Genomic DNA, 17984 nt, shown 5'->3' with positions numbered 1-17984 from the left:
ATAGAGGAATATAAAATAATAGGAATTCCCACAGGTCAGTATAAAGAAAACTTAATGGTAATGTTAGCACTCAAGGCAGTATTTGGGGTGCTATTTGTAGTACTACTCTATGTATATACATATTGTATATGTACAGTATATACACATACATATATTTTTCCCACATGCCATGAACTTGTGTTTAAGCCTCATCATGTTTAACAGTACTTGTGAACATGCATGGAAACTTATGTCATAGAAGTAAATTAATTAAGTTCAATATTGAACTTTTTTAAGAGAATAAATGGTGCAAAGCAAAAAAGGAGCAATTTAACCTATAAATTTATTTTAGAATAAAGTGTTTAACTGCTAAGCTGATAATAAACTAATACACACCTATATGGCTCACAATCCATTTGATTAATATATGAAACCTTAGGAAATTCTATGTAATTAAGTTGAAGTATAATGCAATAGGCAAGTTAAAGTGAAATGGACCAAATGTGTTGCAGGTGATCACCTCAAGAGTGAAAGTGATGCGTTTCATGTTTGGTTTCTTGGATTTTTATGTGTAATGCCCTAGGAATGTTGATGTAATCTCATTTAGGTACAATAGAATAGGCTAATTAAAATTAACTGGAATGTATCAGATACAGCGGATATAAAAAGGCTACACACACCTGTTAACATTGCAAGCTTTTTGTGCTGTAAAAAATTGAAACCAATATAAATCCTGCATAAATCTTATCAGAAATTTTTTTGGGGGGGGCGGGAAGGGGTGGGGGTGGGAGGGGGAGTAGGGGGGGTTGGGTGGTGTTGTGGAATTACATACCCTTTTATAATAGGGCATGTGACTGCGCTCAGAATTAACCAATCACGTTCAAACTTATGTTCAAAAGTAACTGTCGTACACCTATCATCAACAAAGTGATTCTGATTAACCCCAAATAAAGATCAGCTGTTTCTGTAGGATTTTCTTGACATCTTTTTGGTTTCATTTGGTTGCTGAAGCCATGGCCTGCAAAGAACTTACAAAGCATCTCATAGTTGAAAGATATTGATCATAAGAGGGGTACAAATGAATTCCCAAAACATGAGATGGCCACAGAACACAGTGAAGGCTGTCATCAACAAGTGGAGAAAATGAGGCACCACAGTGACATTACCAAGAACAGGATGTCCCTCCAAAATTGATGAAAGGACAAGAAGAAATCTTGGCTGCCGAGAGACCAATGGCAACATTAAAGGAGACACAGGAATATCTGGCAAGTACTGCTCCTGTATGTAACAACAGTCTCTCATTTTCTTCAAATGACTAGGCTATGGGTTAGGGTGGCTAGACAGAAGCCCTTTCACACGAGAACAAAAAAAAAAAAAAAACATCCAAGCCTGATAGAATTACCCAAACCATGTGGCAAAATGTGTTAAGATCTGATGAGACCAAGGTAGAACTTTTTGGGCATAATTCTAAAGGATATATTTGGTGCAAAATCAAGACAGCTCATCACCCAAAGAACACCATACCCATGCTGAAGCATGGTGGTGGCAGCAGCTTGCTATGGGGTTCCTTCTCTTCAGCTGGGACTGGAGCTCAAAATAGAAGGACTCATGGATAACCCCAAATACCAGTCTATTTTGGCACAAACCCTGCAGGCCTCTGTTAGACAGCTGAAGATGAAGAAAAATTTCACCTTCCACCATGATAATGACCCAAAGCACAAATCCAAGTCAACAAAACAATGGCTTCAGAAAAAGAAGATCAATGTTTTGGAATGGTCTTGTCAGAGTCCAGATCTAAATCCTAACAAAAACCTGTGGAATGACTTAAAGAGGGCTGTGCAAAGGAGATCCCCTCTCAATTTGTTAGATCTGGAGCATTTTTGCAAGGAAGATTGAAATACAATTGCCAAATTAAGATGTGCTAAGTTGTTAGACTCTTACCCAAAAAGACGAGTGCTGCATTACAAGCAAAAGGTGCTTTAACAAAGTATAAGTTAAGGGGTGTGCACACTTATGCAACAAGGTTTTGCAAGGTTTTTCTTTTTTTTTTTTCCCTAAAACTTTTCTATTTTGTTTTTCACCTGAATTAGCTCTATCACATTGTTGTTGTTGTTCTTTCGGCTGCTCCTGTTAGAGGTCGCCACAGCAGATCATTGGTCTGCATATTTGATTTGGTGCACTTTGTATGCCAGATGCCCTTCCTGATGCAACCCTTTCCAATTTTATCTGGGCTTGGGACCAGCACTGGGAGTGCACTTTCGTGTGCAACCCCGATGGCTGGGGTTGGGTCCCTGGCTGGGAACTGAACCTGGGCCGTGGCGGTGAGAGCACCATTGCCTAACCATTAGTCCTCCAGGGACCTGGTAGCTATATCCCATTAAAGGTGGCACGAAAGGTCTGACATGATATATCTTGGTTTCATTTTTTTTTCCCACATCACTAAAACCAGCAAATTTAACAGGGGTGTGTAGAGATTTTATATCCACTGTATATCTGATATTAGTTTGTGGTATAAAGTTCTTTCTTTCCTACTGTATTTTTATTGTATTATTGTATAGCAACAAGGTTCAACAAGCTGGGGAGTGTCAGTATGCATCAGGTGCATTTTTATTCTAAATTGCACAAGGGAAAAATGCATGTAGGCGCTTTCGGGAATGCAACATGTCACGATGTAAAAGGTCACTTTACTGTACCGCAAGGATTGAGAGGGGAGAGGTGGAAGGAAGAGTAGAGCAAGTAGATAGGAAAGTGAAGGAGGAAAAGAATAAAAGGAGAGGGTGCGAGGGATGAAGAAAGACACAAATAGATAAAGACTGCCTACACCCCCCTACACATGCACACACAAATGAAGACCTTTTTCAACAAATTGAAATATTTAATCTTAAACACATTTTTTAAATATACATATCTGTTAAAATACACATATATTATTCATAAATAAATAATATACATCAGCAATATTCTCTCTGTTAAGATAAACAAAACTTAAAAACCTACACCTTCACACACACACACACACCCACACACACGCACACACAAATCAGTCATATGGCAATATGGTTCAGGGTAGACTTTTGCATAGATGGTGCTTTTTGTACACTTATTTGCTTGATAATTAGGTACACCATATACCTTCGTCCATTGTTATAAAATTACTTACTATGGCTTATTTGAGATTATGTACTATTTGTCAGTTTCCTCAATCCAGTCCACAATTGGAAAATGGACCACTACAGCACCACCACAAACCAGATATTATTTGGCATTGTAGTACTCATAGTACTGCTATTAGTGTATTAGTGTATGTAGTGTAATGCTGGGGTCTGTGTATTATTATTATTATTATTATTGTTGGTGCACTATTCTCAGCTAGGGGTTGCATGGAATAATATATTCACTAGTCGCTGTTGTGGGGATGCTGACTAGTCAAAAAACAAACAGTTACGTAGATGTTAGGAGATGCAAGCAGATGGTAAAGAAAGCAGCTCAATGTATTTTGTTAGTCTGAAAATATTTCAGACTAGATGAGGTAAATTCTGCAGTCAAATGCACAAGATTATGCTGCAAATTTTTTTGCTTAATGGTTGACACTTTGATATCACTCTGTGTGAAGTGGAGAGGTGTATGCGAGCTGCGTTTTTTTAATCCTACTCCCACCTGCTCCCAAAGTAATTCCTCCTGCAGTATTTTTCTCTGTCCTTTAAAGCTAAATGAAATGTAAATAAAATCCTTGCAGTGTGGCATAGTGAATTTCATCATACACCAGCAGTGTGTGAAAGAGTGCTTTTCGAGCCGTGGGTTGCACATCACTGTCCAATCCCACTTAGCTAGCTTAGCTTTAGATAAGTGAAACATGCCGGGTCAGAAAGGCTGATCCAGAGTCCTTTTTTTCGGATGCTACTGAGCCTGGAGTTGAACATGGTGGAAAACCCTCCCAGTTGCTGTTGTAAACATCACATCCTGCATCCATCATTAAAGTATAAGCAGCTTCTGTGCTGTGTGCCCTCAGTTTCAGAATCTACATTTTTAGCTGAGCAGCTGACTCATCCATGAGTGCAGTTTAAGAATTATTAATACCTTAAATAGAGTAATATTAGACACAGATTTCTTATTTCACACATTTATTCATTGTTAATAGTACGACCTAAAAAAGCATTGAAGCTAGAAATGTTATTTGTACCTGATGTGTGGTTGTTCACTGAAGTGTGGTTTGATTTGTTCTTTGCTGCACAAATAAAAGAGGCTAAAATTAGTGATGTCCTTAAACAGTTTTTGCTTTAATTATGGAAATGATGACTAGTCAATTAGTTGACTTCTTTTTGAATTACTGGTCGACTAGTAAATAATTAATAGTCATGCACCCCTTTCCTCAACCTAGCAGTTACATTGAGGTGTTTCAAAATTCCAGCAATGCTGCATCACCTGATACATTCAAACCACTGCAACACACTCGACCATGTCAGTGTCACTGCTGTGATGAGAATGAGAATGGTCCATCACCCAAAAAATATCTAGTGGTGGTCCATTTCCATGGATGGTTATGGTAGAAGGGGACTGACAAATGGATGAGTTACAGTCAGTAATTTTTTACCTATAAAGTACACGTATTGGAAGGAAGAAGGGAAGGAGGTAAAGAAAGATATTACTTCAGTGTTTTTTAGTTTTTTAGTTCAATTATGTAAAGAAAACAGAGCTGTTCATGGTGTTCCATTCTCAAATAGAAACATATTAATGCCTGTCATGTAGCACTGAGGTTTACTGTACAACATATTCTGTAAAGAATTTGATGCTGAGATAGAACTGAGTGCAAGGGTAAGGAGCTTACACACACACACACACACACACACACACACACACACACTAGCCAGTCAGAGCTTCAGTTTATAGACCGCCCCAATGAGCTTTCACCTCATGAGCATTTGCTAGCACTAACATAAGCCGACAAGCTGATGACATCACACTCCAAGGGCAACTAAAGCATGTGTGTGTGAGTGTGACAACAAATCTAGGCTTAGCAGCCTTGTTTGCAGCCTGTTGGCTCTTTTTTTTTTCTTTTTTTTTTTTTACGAAAAACATCATGCCTGATTTGATTGTGTGTGTGTGTGTGTGTGTGTGTGTCTCATGTTATATAAGAACCCCATGCCCTTCACATCCCCTTTCACATCCATATGTATGAGTATGTGCAATCTACCTCTTTGTGAGGCTTTTTGTGCAAACCGCAAATAGTTTTAAATAATAAACTCTTATCGGTCTATCTAAATTAGTCAAAGGTTGAGTTAGAAATGTTGATGGAGTACAGTACAGCACACACATGCACAAAAACTAGGACATATGCATAGTAGAAGCTGCCTACTTAACCTGATAATAAACAGCCCAAATGAACCCTAAACAGAAACTGAAAACCACTATGATACTCAAAGATTTACATATTGTCATTAAATGCACTTACATTAGACAAAATATACCCCCAGATATATAGTTAGAGCTTGTTGATATGTATCCAGTATCTTTGGCCTTATTGTATCTCTGAACGTACAGTCAAGTCTATAATTATTGGCACCCTTTATAAAAATGAGCAAACATGTACGTGTGTGTATTTGTATAACATGCAGTAGATATATTGAGCTTAACAAATGAGAGCTTCTTCTTCTTCTTCTTCTTATTATTATTATAGCAGTCAACCTATTGATCTAATGTTTAACATGATTGAAGACACTTGAACTCCTTGTATTCTTAGATTTGTGCTTTTGAACTGTAATCTTAAAATGAAACCCTAGGTTTTCAGTATGGTTTAAATCTAGATACTGAGATGGTCACTAGCAAACACTGATGCTGTGTGCCACAACCATTTCTCTGTTGATTTGGATGTATGTTTGATGCCAGTGTCTTGTTGAAAAATCTCTTTATGGTGGTGTCTTAATTTCCTGGCAGAGGCAATCAGGAATCCCTGTATATGGTCCCTTTCAAAAAGACATGCACAGATAAGTAGTTTGATTTGGTCTCATCCATCTACAACACACAATTCCAGTTGTAGTTCCAATTGGACGAATTTCTGATGCTGCATTTTGTGAAGTGCTCTCAGGAGGGTTTCTGTCTTGCCACCAGATAATTTGAAGGTGGCGTCTAATGGCTGATTTTGAAACGTGACAACCCCAAGAATGAAATAAACGGTGCAGTTCTGAAAATGTGGTCTTGGGGTTTGTCGTTTTTGTCTATATTACCATCCTACTCACTGTGCATGTGGGCAATATGCAGCCAGTTATTGGCAGATTTTGAACTGCTTAAACTTTTTAAATTTTGCTTTGTGTTCTGTGGTTTTTCCCATGGTGATGGATGGCAAAGGGATTCTGTAACCTCGTAATTATACACCAGGGAATTCAGTGACATCAGTAGCTTTCCCAGAGTCTTCAGTGGCATCAATAGATTTCCCAGAGGGGGCAATTGAAAAACTATATTATTTTATTTATATTCTATTTGCATTTACTGTACTTTAAATATTAAATAGTAAAAATGCTATTATTTACAAAAAGGAGATGAGACTGACTGTTGTTAGAGGTAGTTCGTTTCATTAATTGTTTGAATGGATGATTTGAATCATTTTGTGAAATGCTTATTTAACATAATCATTTTGTTCATTTTCATTAAGGATGCCAATATCATTTTTATTTTTGACTGTACTGTGGCTATACTGCATTATAGCACATGTATCTTCTTTTCCTTTCAACTTCCCATTTAGAGAGGACAATGTATGGAATGAGTGATACAGTAGATGACAAAGCAGAAATCAAGTAACCGTTTGTCCGTCTGAGAAGATATCACAATAGTTGTGATAAATCCTATGAGTGTAATAAAACCCATCCAGATCCCTAAGTATGTGTGTAGCTCTATCTTACAATTTTTTAAAGAGTTTGCCATGCAAGAGGCTTGGCCAGATAATATCCCTGGGTGAGGTATGAGTATTATTGCATCTCTCTCTCTCTCTCTCGCTCTCATAATACTCTTTTTCACGCTATGGCATTTTCCAGCTGCTCTTTCTCCCGTTCCCTGCCCGTGTTCTCTCTCTCTATTCTTCCAGCCTCCTCTTCCCGTTTCTTTAGCTCCCGCTGGTATTTAGCCATGATGGCAGCATAGGCACACCCGTACACGGCAGCAGCCAGCATCATGAGACACACAACTCCACACACAATGCCGGTGATGATCACTGTAGCTATGGCATGACGCAGGTTCATGGGTCGTGGTTTTGGCTTGGGTTCGCACTCCGGTTCCTGATCAAGCGGAGCATCCAGGCTTGGGTATGGGACACCACGAAGCAACCGCTGCTGTCTCTCTATGTGCTGGATGTTGGCAAACAAGTAGCTGTAGCTGGTGCTCATGCAGTTGTGGAAGAGCTCATAGGGCACGTGGCGGAGGTCACGGTCGCGCATAGCATGAGGCTCATGACACGGAACGCCATCCACCACCCCACCTGAAGGGGATAGGAAGATGAGAGTAAAAATACATTACATATTTTGAAAATTAATCTCTGAAATAATTCTGGTCAAAGTGACGTATGTCCAGTATTAGTATTCATTATAAAAACCATCATGGAGATCGCTTGGTAGTGCTGGTTGATCTTGTGAACGGCTTCACCGTGTAAGCCTTCCCCCATATCTGTTATCTTCTTGTACAATACTAAAAAGAAATTCTCATGTGTATGGCTTTGTAACAAAAATATAGTGGTGTTCAAAAGCCTGAGGATGATCACAGTTGTAAGCTAATGTCCTCTACTAAGAAATGAGACCATCTATTTATCACATTGCCAAACACAGCAGATTCTGTGCATAGAAAAGCCTTTAAAAGAAGATACAAATCCTTAAAGACACAGACATCCCAATTTGTGCTTGTTTCTAGAGGCATGTCTTGTGATAAGTGGCAAAAATAGATTTAAAGTGAATGTGTGTGTATGTGACAGCTGATTCACTGCTTGCCATGTGTAGCTGGTTTAAAAATCTTACACAATCTTCACAGCATAATTCAATATTCAGGATACCTTATTGCCACACCACCACCTTGGTTTCATTTGGTTTCAACTGTATGTGTGCAAATCAACAGTTAATCAATAGTTCTTGCCTTCTGCAGAAACAACACCATAAATTACAAACATTACAGTGCAAAACAAGACAATAAATCCAATAATGACAGGAAATTAGTATAAAATGGTGGACATTAGAGACCACACATACAATATAATTAAAACTTTGCAAGAGAAAAGGAGATATAGTCATAATATATACAGTCATGATTGTAAAGTGAAGAATGTGCAAAATGTGCAAACTGGCTATAGTGAAAACCAAAGAGTGACAGAACTGTCAGAATTGTGAAGCAAAAACAAAGCAAAATAATACAGAATAACAAACATTTTAAACATTATTCTCATCCTTCTCCATGTTTGCTTTGTTTCTATACTTTTGGTATGTGCTGTAATGGCATAATGAAATATACAGAATTATTTCATGGTTTAATGCTGCAGGAGAACCAACAAGATCTCATTCAGGATCTGTGTAGTTTTGAAAATCTTTAATTTGTAATAGAATTACGGATTATATCTTGTAGCTCCATCTGTTCACGTGCACACAGCCTCCTCTTTGCTTGATCAGTACAGTGCCAAGACAAGCCTTTTTCTTAATATTCACTGAAATGAACAGCAGCAGGCCGCCGATGCTCTGGTGATTGTGCTTGTCTATTTTCCACCCTCTGAGGAGGAATTTTGCTCAGGCCAGGGATTACTTGATTTTTCTTGATTGGGTAAATCAGCCTTGTAATTATGACAAATTGACAGAAAGAAAAAAACGATGCGCAATGAAAAGAATTCAAGAGATTAGAAAGGCAAATCAGGGAGGGTAGATATAAAGGAGGGTGGATTATTTGGAAGAATGCATTGAGGCAGTGATAAAGAGATAAGGGAAGAAAGTTTCCTTTTGAAAGTAGGATACTTGAATTCAGAAAAGGGAGCATCAAAAGTGCAAGTGCAGAAATTTCATGCATCATCAAATCTGAATAAGCTTTACGAGTTACAGTATATATACAGTATATACTGTGTGTATTTACACTCACACACACACCCACACCCACACCCACACACACACACACACACACACACACACACACACACATGTTGAAGGTGGGTGAAGGAATTAGGAAAATGTGGAAGGTTAAAAACAAGGAGATAGATAGCATGATTGGGCCATGACCCCTAAAGTCCACCAAGTTCCAGGAACAATACCATCAGTCTCAGGCCAAAAAAGTGTAATTTAAAGACCAGCAAAAAAATGTGCTACAATCTCAAAATCTCAAATAATGCCTCTGGTAGAAGGCCTGATTCCACCTACAGGAATGAAAGTTTGGTACTGGGCCGACACTGTAATCAAGTAAATAACATGCAAAGTGGAGCAATCTAGGAAAGGTCTGTTAGTACACTAATAAAAACTGTGATTGCGTCTCGTGAGCAGCTGTTACTCAAGTGTTGTGCATGCAGCTGAACTGATCCAGTCCGGATAAGTATGTTTAAAATAAACAGAAGAATGATCAGATTGTATTGAAATGTGCTTTTTGTCTGTACTGAAGCAGCGGTCAACTTCGTTTAAGATAAAAATGCGCCATAACTTTTTTCAACACACAAAAGTCTATAGGATAGAGGTTTTTCTGGTTTCATGGTTACATTGCAAGGTGTATTTTATATATTATTAGCTTTAAGAAAGATAAAAAAGAGGCTGTTGCGGGAATGACAGTTTATACCTGCTGTAATGTAAGTGATATCTTGTTTGGTGGACGTTCCACAGCATTAAACACAACTATAAAATTATAAAATGTATGTTCTGCTCTTTAACGTATAATAATATTGTAATCATTGGCAAATTGCTGTGGTATAAGAGAAGTAAAACAGTTTAGGGACACAATGTTATTGGAAATAACACAACTACATGTGTTGGGTCTCATCACACCACTCTGTCATTGATTATTTACCTATAATAGCATGCCACAGTATGTTTCATTGCTTACATATTATATGAATGTGAAATTATATTCTAAAGGTCAAATACTGCATTATAAGCATTTGTTTGTTTGTGTGTGTGTGTGTGTGTGTGTGTGTGTGTGTGTGTGTTGGCAACAATGGGAACAGCTGTTCTCATATATCTTTAGACAAAGATATTTGTATCAGTGCTTATTTCTGTCTCTGTGATTAGAGAGCATATTTAGCTGTGTTAATCCTCATGGCCTGTCATGCTTCCTGAGCATTTTAACCTTACGTCATCATGCCCCCCTCCTTTCTCTATCAGACAGCTTTAGTTTCACCATCAACAGTATATATCACTCTGTTTTCGCACACAGCATGGGCCACACATATACTCAGTCACAGCAACTGTCAGTAGTTTTAAATTAGCCAGACTATGTATCAGATATTTTCCCGAATCAGATTTCTGTAACATTCAGTTCAATATTCTTTCAGTTGAAATCTTCTGAGACTAATTAATGCTCTGTGTTAAGTCAGACATCGCTCGGAAAGCAGGAATATTTGAATTATGTATTCTATCTATTATATTTGTGGTAGAAGTAATCAAGATTTGGCGCAGTTGATCTTGGTTTGATCCTAAGCTCTGGATACCATCTGTGCAGAACGCTCCCCCCTGTGTCTGTGTGAATTTTCTCTGGCTCCATCCCACATTCAGAACAGTGCCAACAGGTGGACTGATGACTCTAAACTGAACCTAGGTGTGAAAGAGTGTGTGAATGTGTGTGTGCATGGGGTCCTGCAATGGACTGGTGTCCCATCCAGGATGTATAGCAGCCACCTGCCTAGTGTTCCCCGACTAGGCTCCAGATCCACTGCAACCCTGACTTGGATAATGTGCTCACTGAAGATCTTATTGGTTGTTACACATTATATCCATTTTAGGTATCACAGTATAAATTCATCTGTTATCATATGTTTATAATAGATGACCCTATTTCCTTTCATAATCTATAAGTGATACGTGATTCTTCACATATTTGGAAAAACTTCCTTCTAATTTCCTCAGAGACTGAGGCAAAATACTATATATTAAGAGTCAAATAGTTCCTTACACAAATGCATGGCATAATAGCCAGTTTGTGTAGTGTTAATACTTTTTAAGCTTCTTTACAGTTACTCATAAATTTTCTTTAACTACACAGAGCATAGGCCGATACTGAACACATTCCTCATTTTCAAGGTCAGAAGTCAAATATGACCAGGTGATCAGACATGTAACTCACGTAGCATCATTATCTTGTTTTAAACCTACACTCAGTAGATTGACTTTCATTCATGATATATCAAGGATCCATTGTTCCAGATGTTGAGTTAACTGATGTCCGGTGGTCAGCATTATCTTTTCATATTTGTATTCATTATTTATAGTTTCTCTGCTGAAACAGAGATGTATTTTAACCAGTCTTGAATTCTGTGACATGGCTATCTACTGCACTGATAATCTTGAAGATCCTTTGTAGTGATGGTTAATATGTATAAGCTAATTTGCTGCAGTTTGATCTGATTATGCGTGTGCCGCAGGCTAGCACAGAAATAGATCTGCACCAGTTTCTTTATGCAGTTGTTTGAAAATAGTGCATGTTTGGTTAGTGTGTAACGAATTGCGGAGCTATTTTATTGACTACAAACTACATACTATGCTGGACAAATCCAATGTATGTTTTCTGTTAATGCAGACATTAACTAAGTTGCATAGAATTTGCTGTCATTTTGGTTACCTATAAGATGTACAGTTAGGATCATAATGTTGTAAGATTACTGTCGATGAGTTTCGGGTACATTGTAAAGAGAGTTGTAAGGAAGGTTGCATAGGATGGTTGCAGTCATGTAAAAATAAGATCAAGGGGTCGTCTCCTGTTTATGTTCAAGAACCTTCTTTTATATCATTTTTCCTTTGCATTGTTGATTTAAAAACTTCACTGTAGTGTTATAGGCTGTTAAAGAATAGTCATAGTATATTGCTTACAATTGCTTTACAGCTTAATAACAGTTTGAATCGGTAACAGGATAGTTTCGAGTATTTGCATTATATGAATGAGCATCAGTTTCTGCGCCAGCAGTTTTTTATCAAGATCTGTTTAAAGTCATGTAGAAAAAGGATGCTCACGAGGAGTTCACTTTCTTTTGTGAGCATGTCTACATTACAGCTTGCAAACTTTACTGTTGACAAGGAAGGAATGCATAAATTACACACATTATATACCTAAAAAAATCATTATATATTATTTGTCAGAAACAAATAAGATGATTCTCCCTTGCACATAAAACTGATGCTGAAATATTGCTTCTGTAGCTGTAGCAATATGGCTGACGCAAGAATATGCATTACTTTTTCCAGGGCTCAGTGCTTACCTTTAAACGTGAACGTTTCCAACCATAGCTTAAGTCCTATCATATGACAGTCGCACTTCCAGGGGTTACTCGTCAGGTGCAGCACCTGCAGGCTCCCGAGGGAATCCAGGTGAGTACGATCCAGCTTGGTCAGCCGGTTATAGTGCAATGAAAAGTGGGTTAGATGGTGGAAACTATCGGCTAGTGCTCCGGGCAGCCCTCCTATGTTGTTGTGAGACAGGTCTAAGTGGGTTAGATTGCGTACTGAGCCCAATAAACGGCGATCCACTTCCCGGATAGAGTTGTTGGCCAGGATGAGGGTCTTTAAGCTCCTAAGCCCTAATAGGGCACTGGGAGAAATCATAGTGATGCTGTTGTTGGCCAGATCCAGAACTCGGAGATATGGCGTTTCCCGAAAAGCCATGGAACCGATGCCTCGTATGTGGTTGTCCTGAAGATGTAGCTCCAGAGTCTCTGCATGGAGCTTGTGCGGAATTTCATACAAGCCTCGTCCTCTGCAGTCCACCACCTTGGCATGACTGTCACACCAGCACTCCTTAGGGCAGGAGGAGACAGCCTGGACCAGTAACAGGGTGGACAGTGTCAGGAACAAACCTCCTAAGGGACAAAAATAAATATCCATTTAACATTTTAGTGCTCTGGTGTTGATTCTCTAAGTTTAAAATACCAGCATACACCATAAAAAAATTCACACACTTGTCTACATCATTGCGGTTTTGTTAATTCAGCCGTCTAAACCAGGAGTTATCAACTAGCTTACCACAGTCTGCGTGTGGACCCAGAAAAAATAAAGTAGCAGGGCAGATCAGCGCAGCATATAAAAAAAACTTGCCATAGTTCAGCGACGTTAAACATGAACCACGGTGGTTATTGTTGCAGATCCTCTGTTGGGGCTTTCATTCACATGCATTTATGTAAATTATTAGCTGAAGGGAGCTAATCAGACCAGAGAATAGCTACAGACATTAGTTCAGAAAGTTTTCACAGACTTTCATATATTTTTACAGAACGTGATGTCATGTCAACATGGCCTCTCAGAGTATCAGCTGTAAACAAGGTAGCACTTCTTTACTTTTAAATGAGTTGTAACATACATACTAGTTTTTACTTCAGTTCAATCAACATACAGACATATTCACTTGTTAAATCTATAACACTGACTATACAGTTTGCCCTATCTATCTATCTATCTATACATCTATATCTATATATCTATATATATATATATATATATATATATATATATATATATATATATATATAGATATAAAACACTCATCACTAACTTTAGCTGGCTAATGAAAGATGAACATGGAGGTGTCTATGTTTTTTTTCAAATGCAGCATAAACCATTCTGCGTTGGTCAAAATCAGTGTTGTTTTATCAGTGTCTTGAAGTGTTTTCTCCGAAAATGTCAAAAGTAGTGAAGTATCTAAGTAGTTAAATTGTTAAGAAATGACACTATTTACACTATTTATATTCCTGCCTACTAATAATTGCTAATAATTGAGATGGCATACATATAAATAAATATTATGATTGTGTCACTTTGAAATCAAATAGATAGGTCAATGGAACATCCATTGCTAACTATAAGTTAAACTATAGGTTATGCATGATAGCATTATAGCAGTTGTTTTTTTGGTTGAGAATGACAAGAGGTTAAAAAAGACATGAAAACAATCACAAAATTTTCTCCAGCATGTGTTGCTGGCTCTTTAAAATATTTTTCTCACATGCATGTTGTATTTATAGCGCGCTGTAAGAGTGCACTGCGGGTCAAAGCACTCCTACACATAAGAAGCACCGTAGAACATCAAATGCACCCAGATAAAGTTACAGTAAGATGATAGGACTCTGGTGATATCTAAGATGTAATCTGTGGTCGGTCCTACTCTCACCGTTGTAAAGAAATTCCTCTATGAAATTAGAGAGTGAATAAATACACAATAAACTAGTCAGTGTTTAGTAGGCAGTGTCTTCTCATTTAAGTGCTTAATACAAATGTACTGTACGTACTACATTGTTTCAACTGCACTGAGAAGACTTTGGAAGATTGTATGATTGTAAGATCAGTAACAAAAAACAATAATAATAACAAGAAGATTGTATCGTGGCCTAAAGCTGTAAAATTATTTACTCAGGTGTACAACATGCCAACATTCCCACAATACTTAACAGCAACAAGCAACAGAAGCTTTGTAGAATATATGACAGGCAATGTTCATAATTGATACTAAAAGTATGCACAGTATATATATTTGTAGTCCCTCTGTTTTTAGTTCATCTGCTTTCTTGTTTGTGTTGTATGCCTTGCGTTTCATATGTCCCCGACTCTAAGGGCTCTATTCCCTTGTGTTTCTTTCTAAAGTTTCTGTCTAACCCTCTCAACCCTATTTTTGTGAATTGAAATTTGCTGATAATAAGATAACAATATGGATAGTGCTTAAATAATTTCTATCATAGTCTTGGAGTATGCTGGTAAAGGAAAAATTTCAGCTGGTAAAGCTGAAATTTAGGACACAAACACTAAATTAAGCAAGCATGCACTGTCAGTCTTGTTGCTTTTGTCACACTGTATTTTGGCAAAAAAGAGCATCATGTTTACCATTTGACCATACAGTCTGATTAACCAGATAAAGTGTGAAGCTGTTCAGCCTTCATTTTAGTGCCGTCATTCCATATTTCATTGACAGATTGTGCAGAAAATGGCATATTCAGCATCAAAACACATTATGTAAAAACTCCCATTGCAGTTAGTCACAGCTTGATACATCTAATTATAGCTCTGCGCTCACATCCATGTGTTTGTCATAAGATGCTTTCATACAAGAGTACTAGCACACTGAGTAAAACTTATTGCATGCGAATGACTAAAGCAATCTTTAGCCCATTATTTTTTGTCGTACAGCCCGAATCCACACTACGATACATCCTCACCTGCTCTTTTGGTACAGCAAATTGTTAAAATTACTGTGAAAATGAAATGTATGTTACTTAATGTTAAAGTCATGATGGTGCTCTTAGCACTTACCTGTCATGGCTCCTAGACCACTCCTCCGCTTAGTGTGTCCAGGGTTAGTCCACTGTGTATGGCAAACTGGAGGTAAGAGAATGGATCTTTCTCCCTCTCTCTCTCTCTCTCTCTCTCCCTCTCTCTCCCCTTCTCGTTCTCTTCTTGTTTGTTTTGCGCTCTCCCTCCCTTTCTGCTTTCTTCATTCAATCTATCTATCTATCTATCTATCTATCTATCTATCTATCTGTCTATCTGTTGCCACATGTAGCACAGTGCAGAGAGTGACAGTGAGTGTGCAGTGGACAGCTGTGATCCTAAAGCACACTGGAAAAGCGGCCAAGGCTTTCACATACCCAGTGGATTAATCCTCTTCCCTACCCCGCTATACAGAATACCTTTAGATTCCTTTGTCTTTGTTATTCGTGTTTTCTTTATCATTGCTGTACATCCAGTGTGTGCTTCCCACACAAGAACAAAAATACCTTCACATTCGAACTCTCTCTCTCTCCCTCTCTCTCTCTCTCTCTCTCTCTCTCTCTGTGTCTTTCCCTCTCACACACACAGTCACGCTCACACAGAGATGAGTGAGCTGCGATCCAGATATTTCTATTCAGCACTCTAGCTCCTATTAGCCGTTATACTGCACGGACATCAAATTCTGATGGCAAGCAGGGAACGGACAGAACATGCCTCCAGCATCACTCTCTCTTTCTCTGTATCTATCTTTACTTTGCCCTCCTCTCTCTCTCCCTTTCTCTCTCTCTTTCTCTCTCTCTCTCACACACACATACACGCATCAATACACACATTCACATCATGCAAGCTTAAAGCAAAGCTGTGTGCACAGATATGCACAATAACATTTACAATACGCATGAGCACGTGCAAAATCCGACAAGAAAACAGCTCCAGCAGCCAGCATTCAGCATCCTATTTGAAAATTATTACCCAGAAACATCAATCTTTCCTGTAGATTGTAACAAATGGAGAAATTTTGGCAAACGCTCTAAATAGAATGTTATTCCTAAGAATCACCGCTTTAAACTTTTGTTTTAGTGAATAATTCAGTGACGGAATAAAGGAAAAAGGTCACAAGATGAAATAAGTAACAACACCAGTATACATTATACTCACTTTACATTAGAGCAATACCCTGAGATAATGATTAATACTATGCCTGAAGTCCAGTTCCAGTTTTCCGGTTTTCCCTGACAGCATGTAGACATTGCTTTATGGATGTAACTGCATGTGAGAAGATGAATAAGTGATTATCTGTGTAAGAGAGACTAGGTGTGAATGCAGTATACAGTATGGACATTTACCTAAATAATAAAAAGTTCATGCAGTGTCGCATTTTTGTATTATTAACTTCAAAAGAGAGATAAAAAAAGAGAGGCTTGTGAGAGAATGAACGTTTGTATCTGCTACAAAGCAGTTGATAACCAGAACTAATTTGTTTCATGGATGTTCATTAATATTTGACATTAAAATAAACAAATGAAAAGCATGACACCATTCTTTAATAAATAAAAAAATAATGGTGGTATATGAGGAATAAAATACTTTGGAATTATGGTAATGGCGCTCTGATTTGCGAAAAAATTGTCAGTGCTGGTATAAGTGGAATAAAACAATTCAGGATTTCCTGTAATATCCTGAATTGTTTTATTCCACTTATACCAGCGCTGACAATTTTTACTTATGTCTTGTCTTATACCTTACCTAGCATACCATTCTCCCAAAATGGTTCCTAGCTTATAATTTTAAAGTGATCCGACTCTCTATTACATGGACCCACATTGCTTTTGGGACAAACTAAACACAGGCATTCACACACCAACATTTTTAAGAGTGTTCCTGTAATGTGTTTTGTGTTAGTTGTCTAAAAATTTGTATTGCCGCAGGGCAAAATGCAGACAACCTTAACTGCGTGCTCAGATCCGGAAGACACTGCATTACCTCCACCACAGTTACATAATGTAGGAGCAGCTTTTGGTTTTCTTTTCTTTTTTTTTTTTTTTTTTTACTTTCTCCACACTTTAACCAGTGCATCAAATTTTATTTTGCATAAATCTTTTCTATCAGTTTAGGTCATAATAACAGACTTTAAAAAAAAGGAATTTCTCTAGAAGGTGTTTTCAGATTTTTTTTTTCATTTATCATGATATTGATTATATGGAATTATTTTAATTTCCTTTATTTCCTCTTATGCTGAAAACCTGTCCCATTCTCTTTATGCTGATTCTTATTATTACTGAGTGTATTCTATACCAGGGTGTTGTGACCTGATGTGTCATGCCATAAAATAAGTGGATAGAATGTACGTAAAATAAGCGGTACATGTTGTCATGTGAAGACCCTTTTATCATACAATGAGCTAAACCTCTCTGAATATGTCTTTGCATGAATGACTTAAAAACTTCTTATATATTGGATAGGCTTTCGCACGCTTAGTCAGACAGGAAGGGAATCAAGTTGAGTGACAAGACTGAAACAGAACTCCAACTACACTCCTTTATTTCTCCATTTGTAGAACATTCTGCAAATAAAAGTCATCTACTGTGAAGATCCTGTCTCCGGATTTAT

At 37.8% G+C, this 17984-nt stretch overlaps 2 protein-coding genes across 4 annotated transcripts in view; one reads left to right on the top strand and one right to left on the bottom strand.

Annotated features, from left to right (window-relative positions):
* Positions 1-17984, top strand: part of cacna2d3a (calcium channel, voltage-dependent, alpha 2/delta subunit 3a) — a 196633-nt gene that overhangs the window by 142359 nt on the left and 36290 nt on the right. The gene's annotated exons all lie outside the window — the stretch shown is intronic.
* On the bottom strand, positions 2562-15990 carry LOC113533338 (leucine-rich repeat and transmembrane domain-containing protein 1). Its single transcript, XM_026925410.3, has 3 exons — positions 15417-15990; positions 12383-12979; positions 2562-7444 (listed from the first exon to the last, which is right to left on the bottom strand). The coding sequence occupies exons 1-3, from the start codon at positions 15421-15423 to the stop codon at positions 6984-6986; spliced, it is 1065 nt and encodes a 354-aa protein (XP_026781211.1). The 5' UTR covers positions 15424-15990; the 3' UTR covers positions 2562-6983.

This window comes from Pangasianodon hypophthalmus, chromosome 8 (assembly GCF_027358585.1).
Source record: "Pangasianodon hypophthalmus isolate fPanHyp1 chromosome 8, fPanHyp1.pri, whole genome shotgun sequence".
NCBI lineage: Eukaryota > Metazoa > Chordata > Actinopteri > Siluriformes > Pangasiidae > Pangasianodon > Pangasianodon hypophthalmus.
This window is presented reverse-complemented; position numbering and strand designations above follow the sequence as displayed.

Excerpts from the sequence above, each read along its gene's own strand:
- LOC113533338 (XM_026925410.3), bottom strand. Across the intron at positions 7,445-12,382 it reads GGAAACGTTCACGTTTAAAG|GTGGGGTGGTGGATGGCGTT; the intron begins GTAAGCACTGAG and ends TATCCCCTTCAG.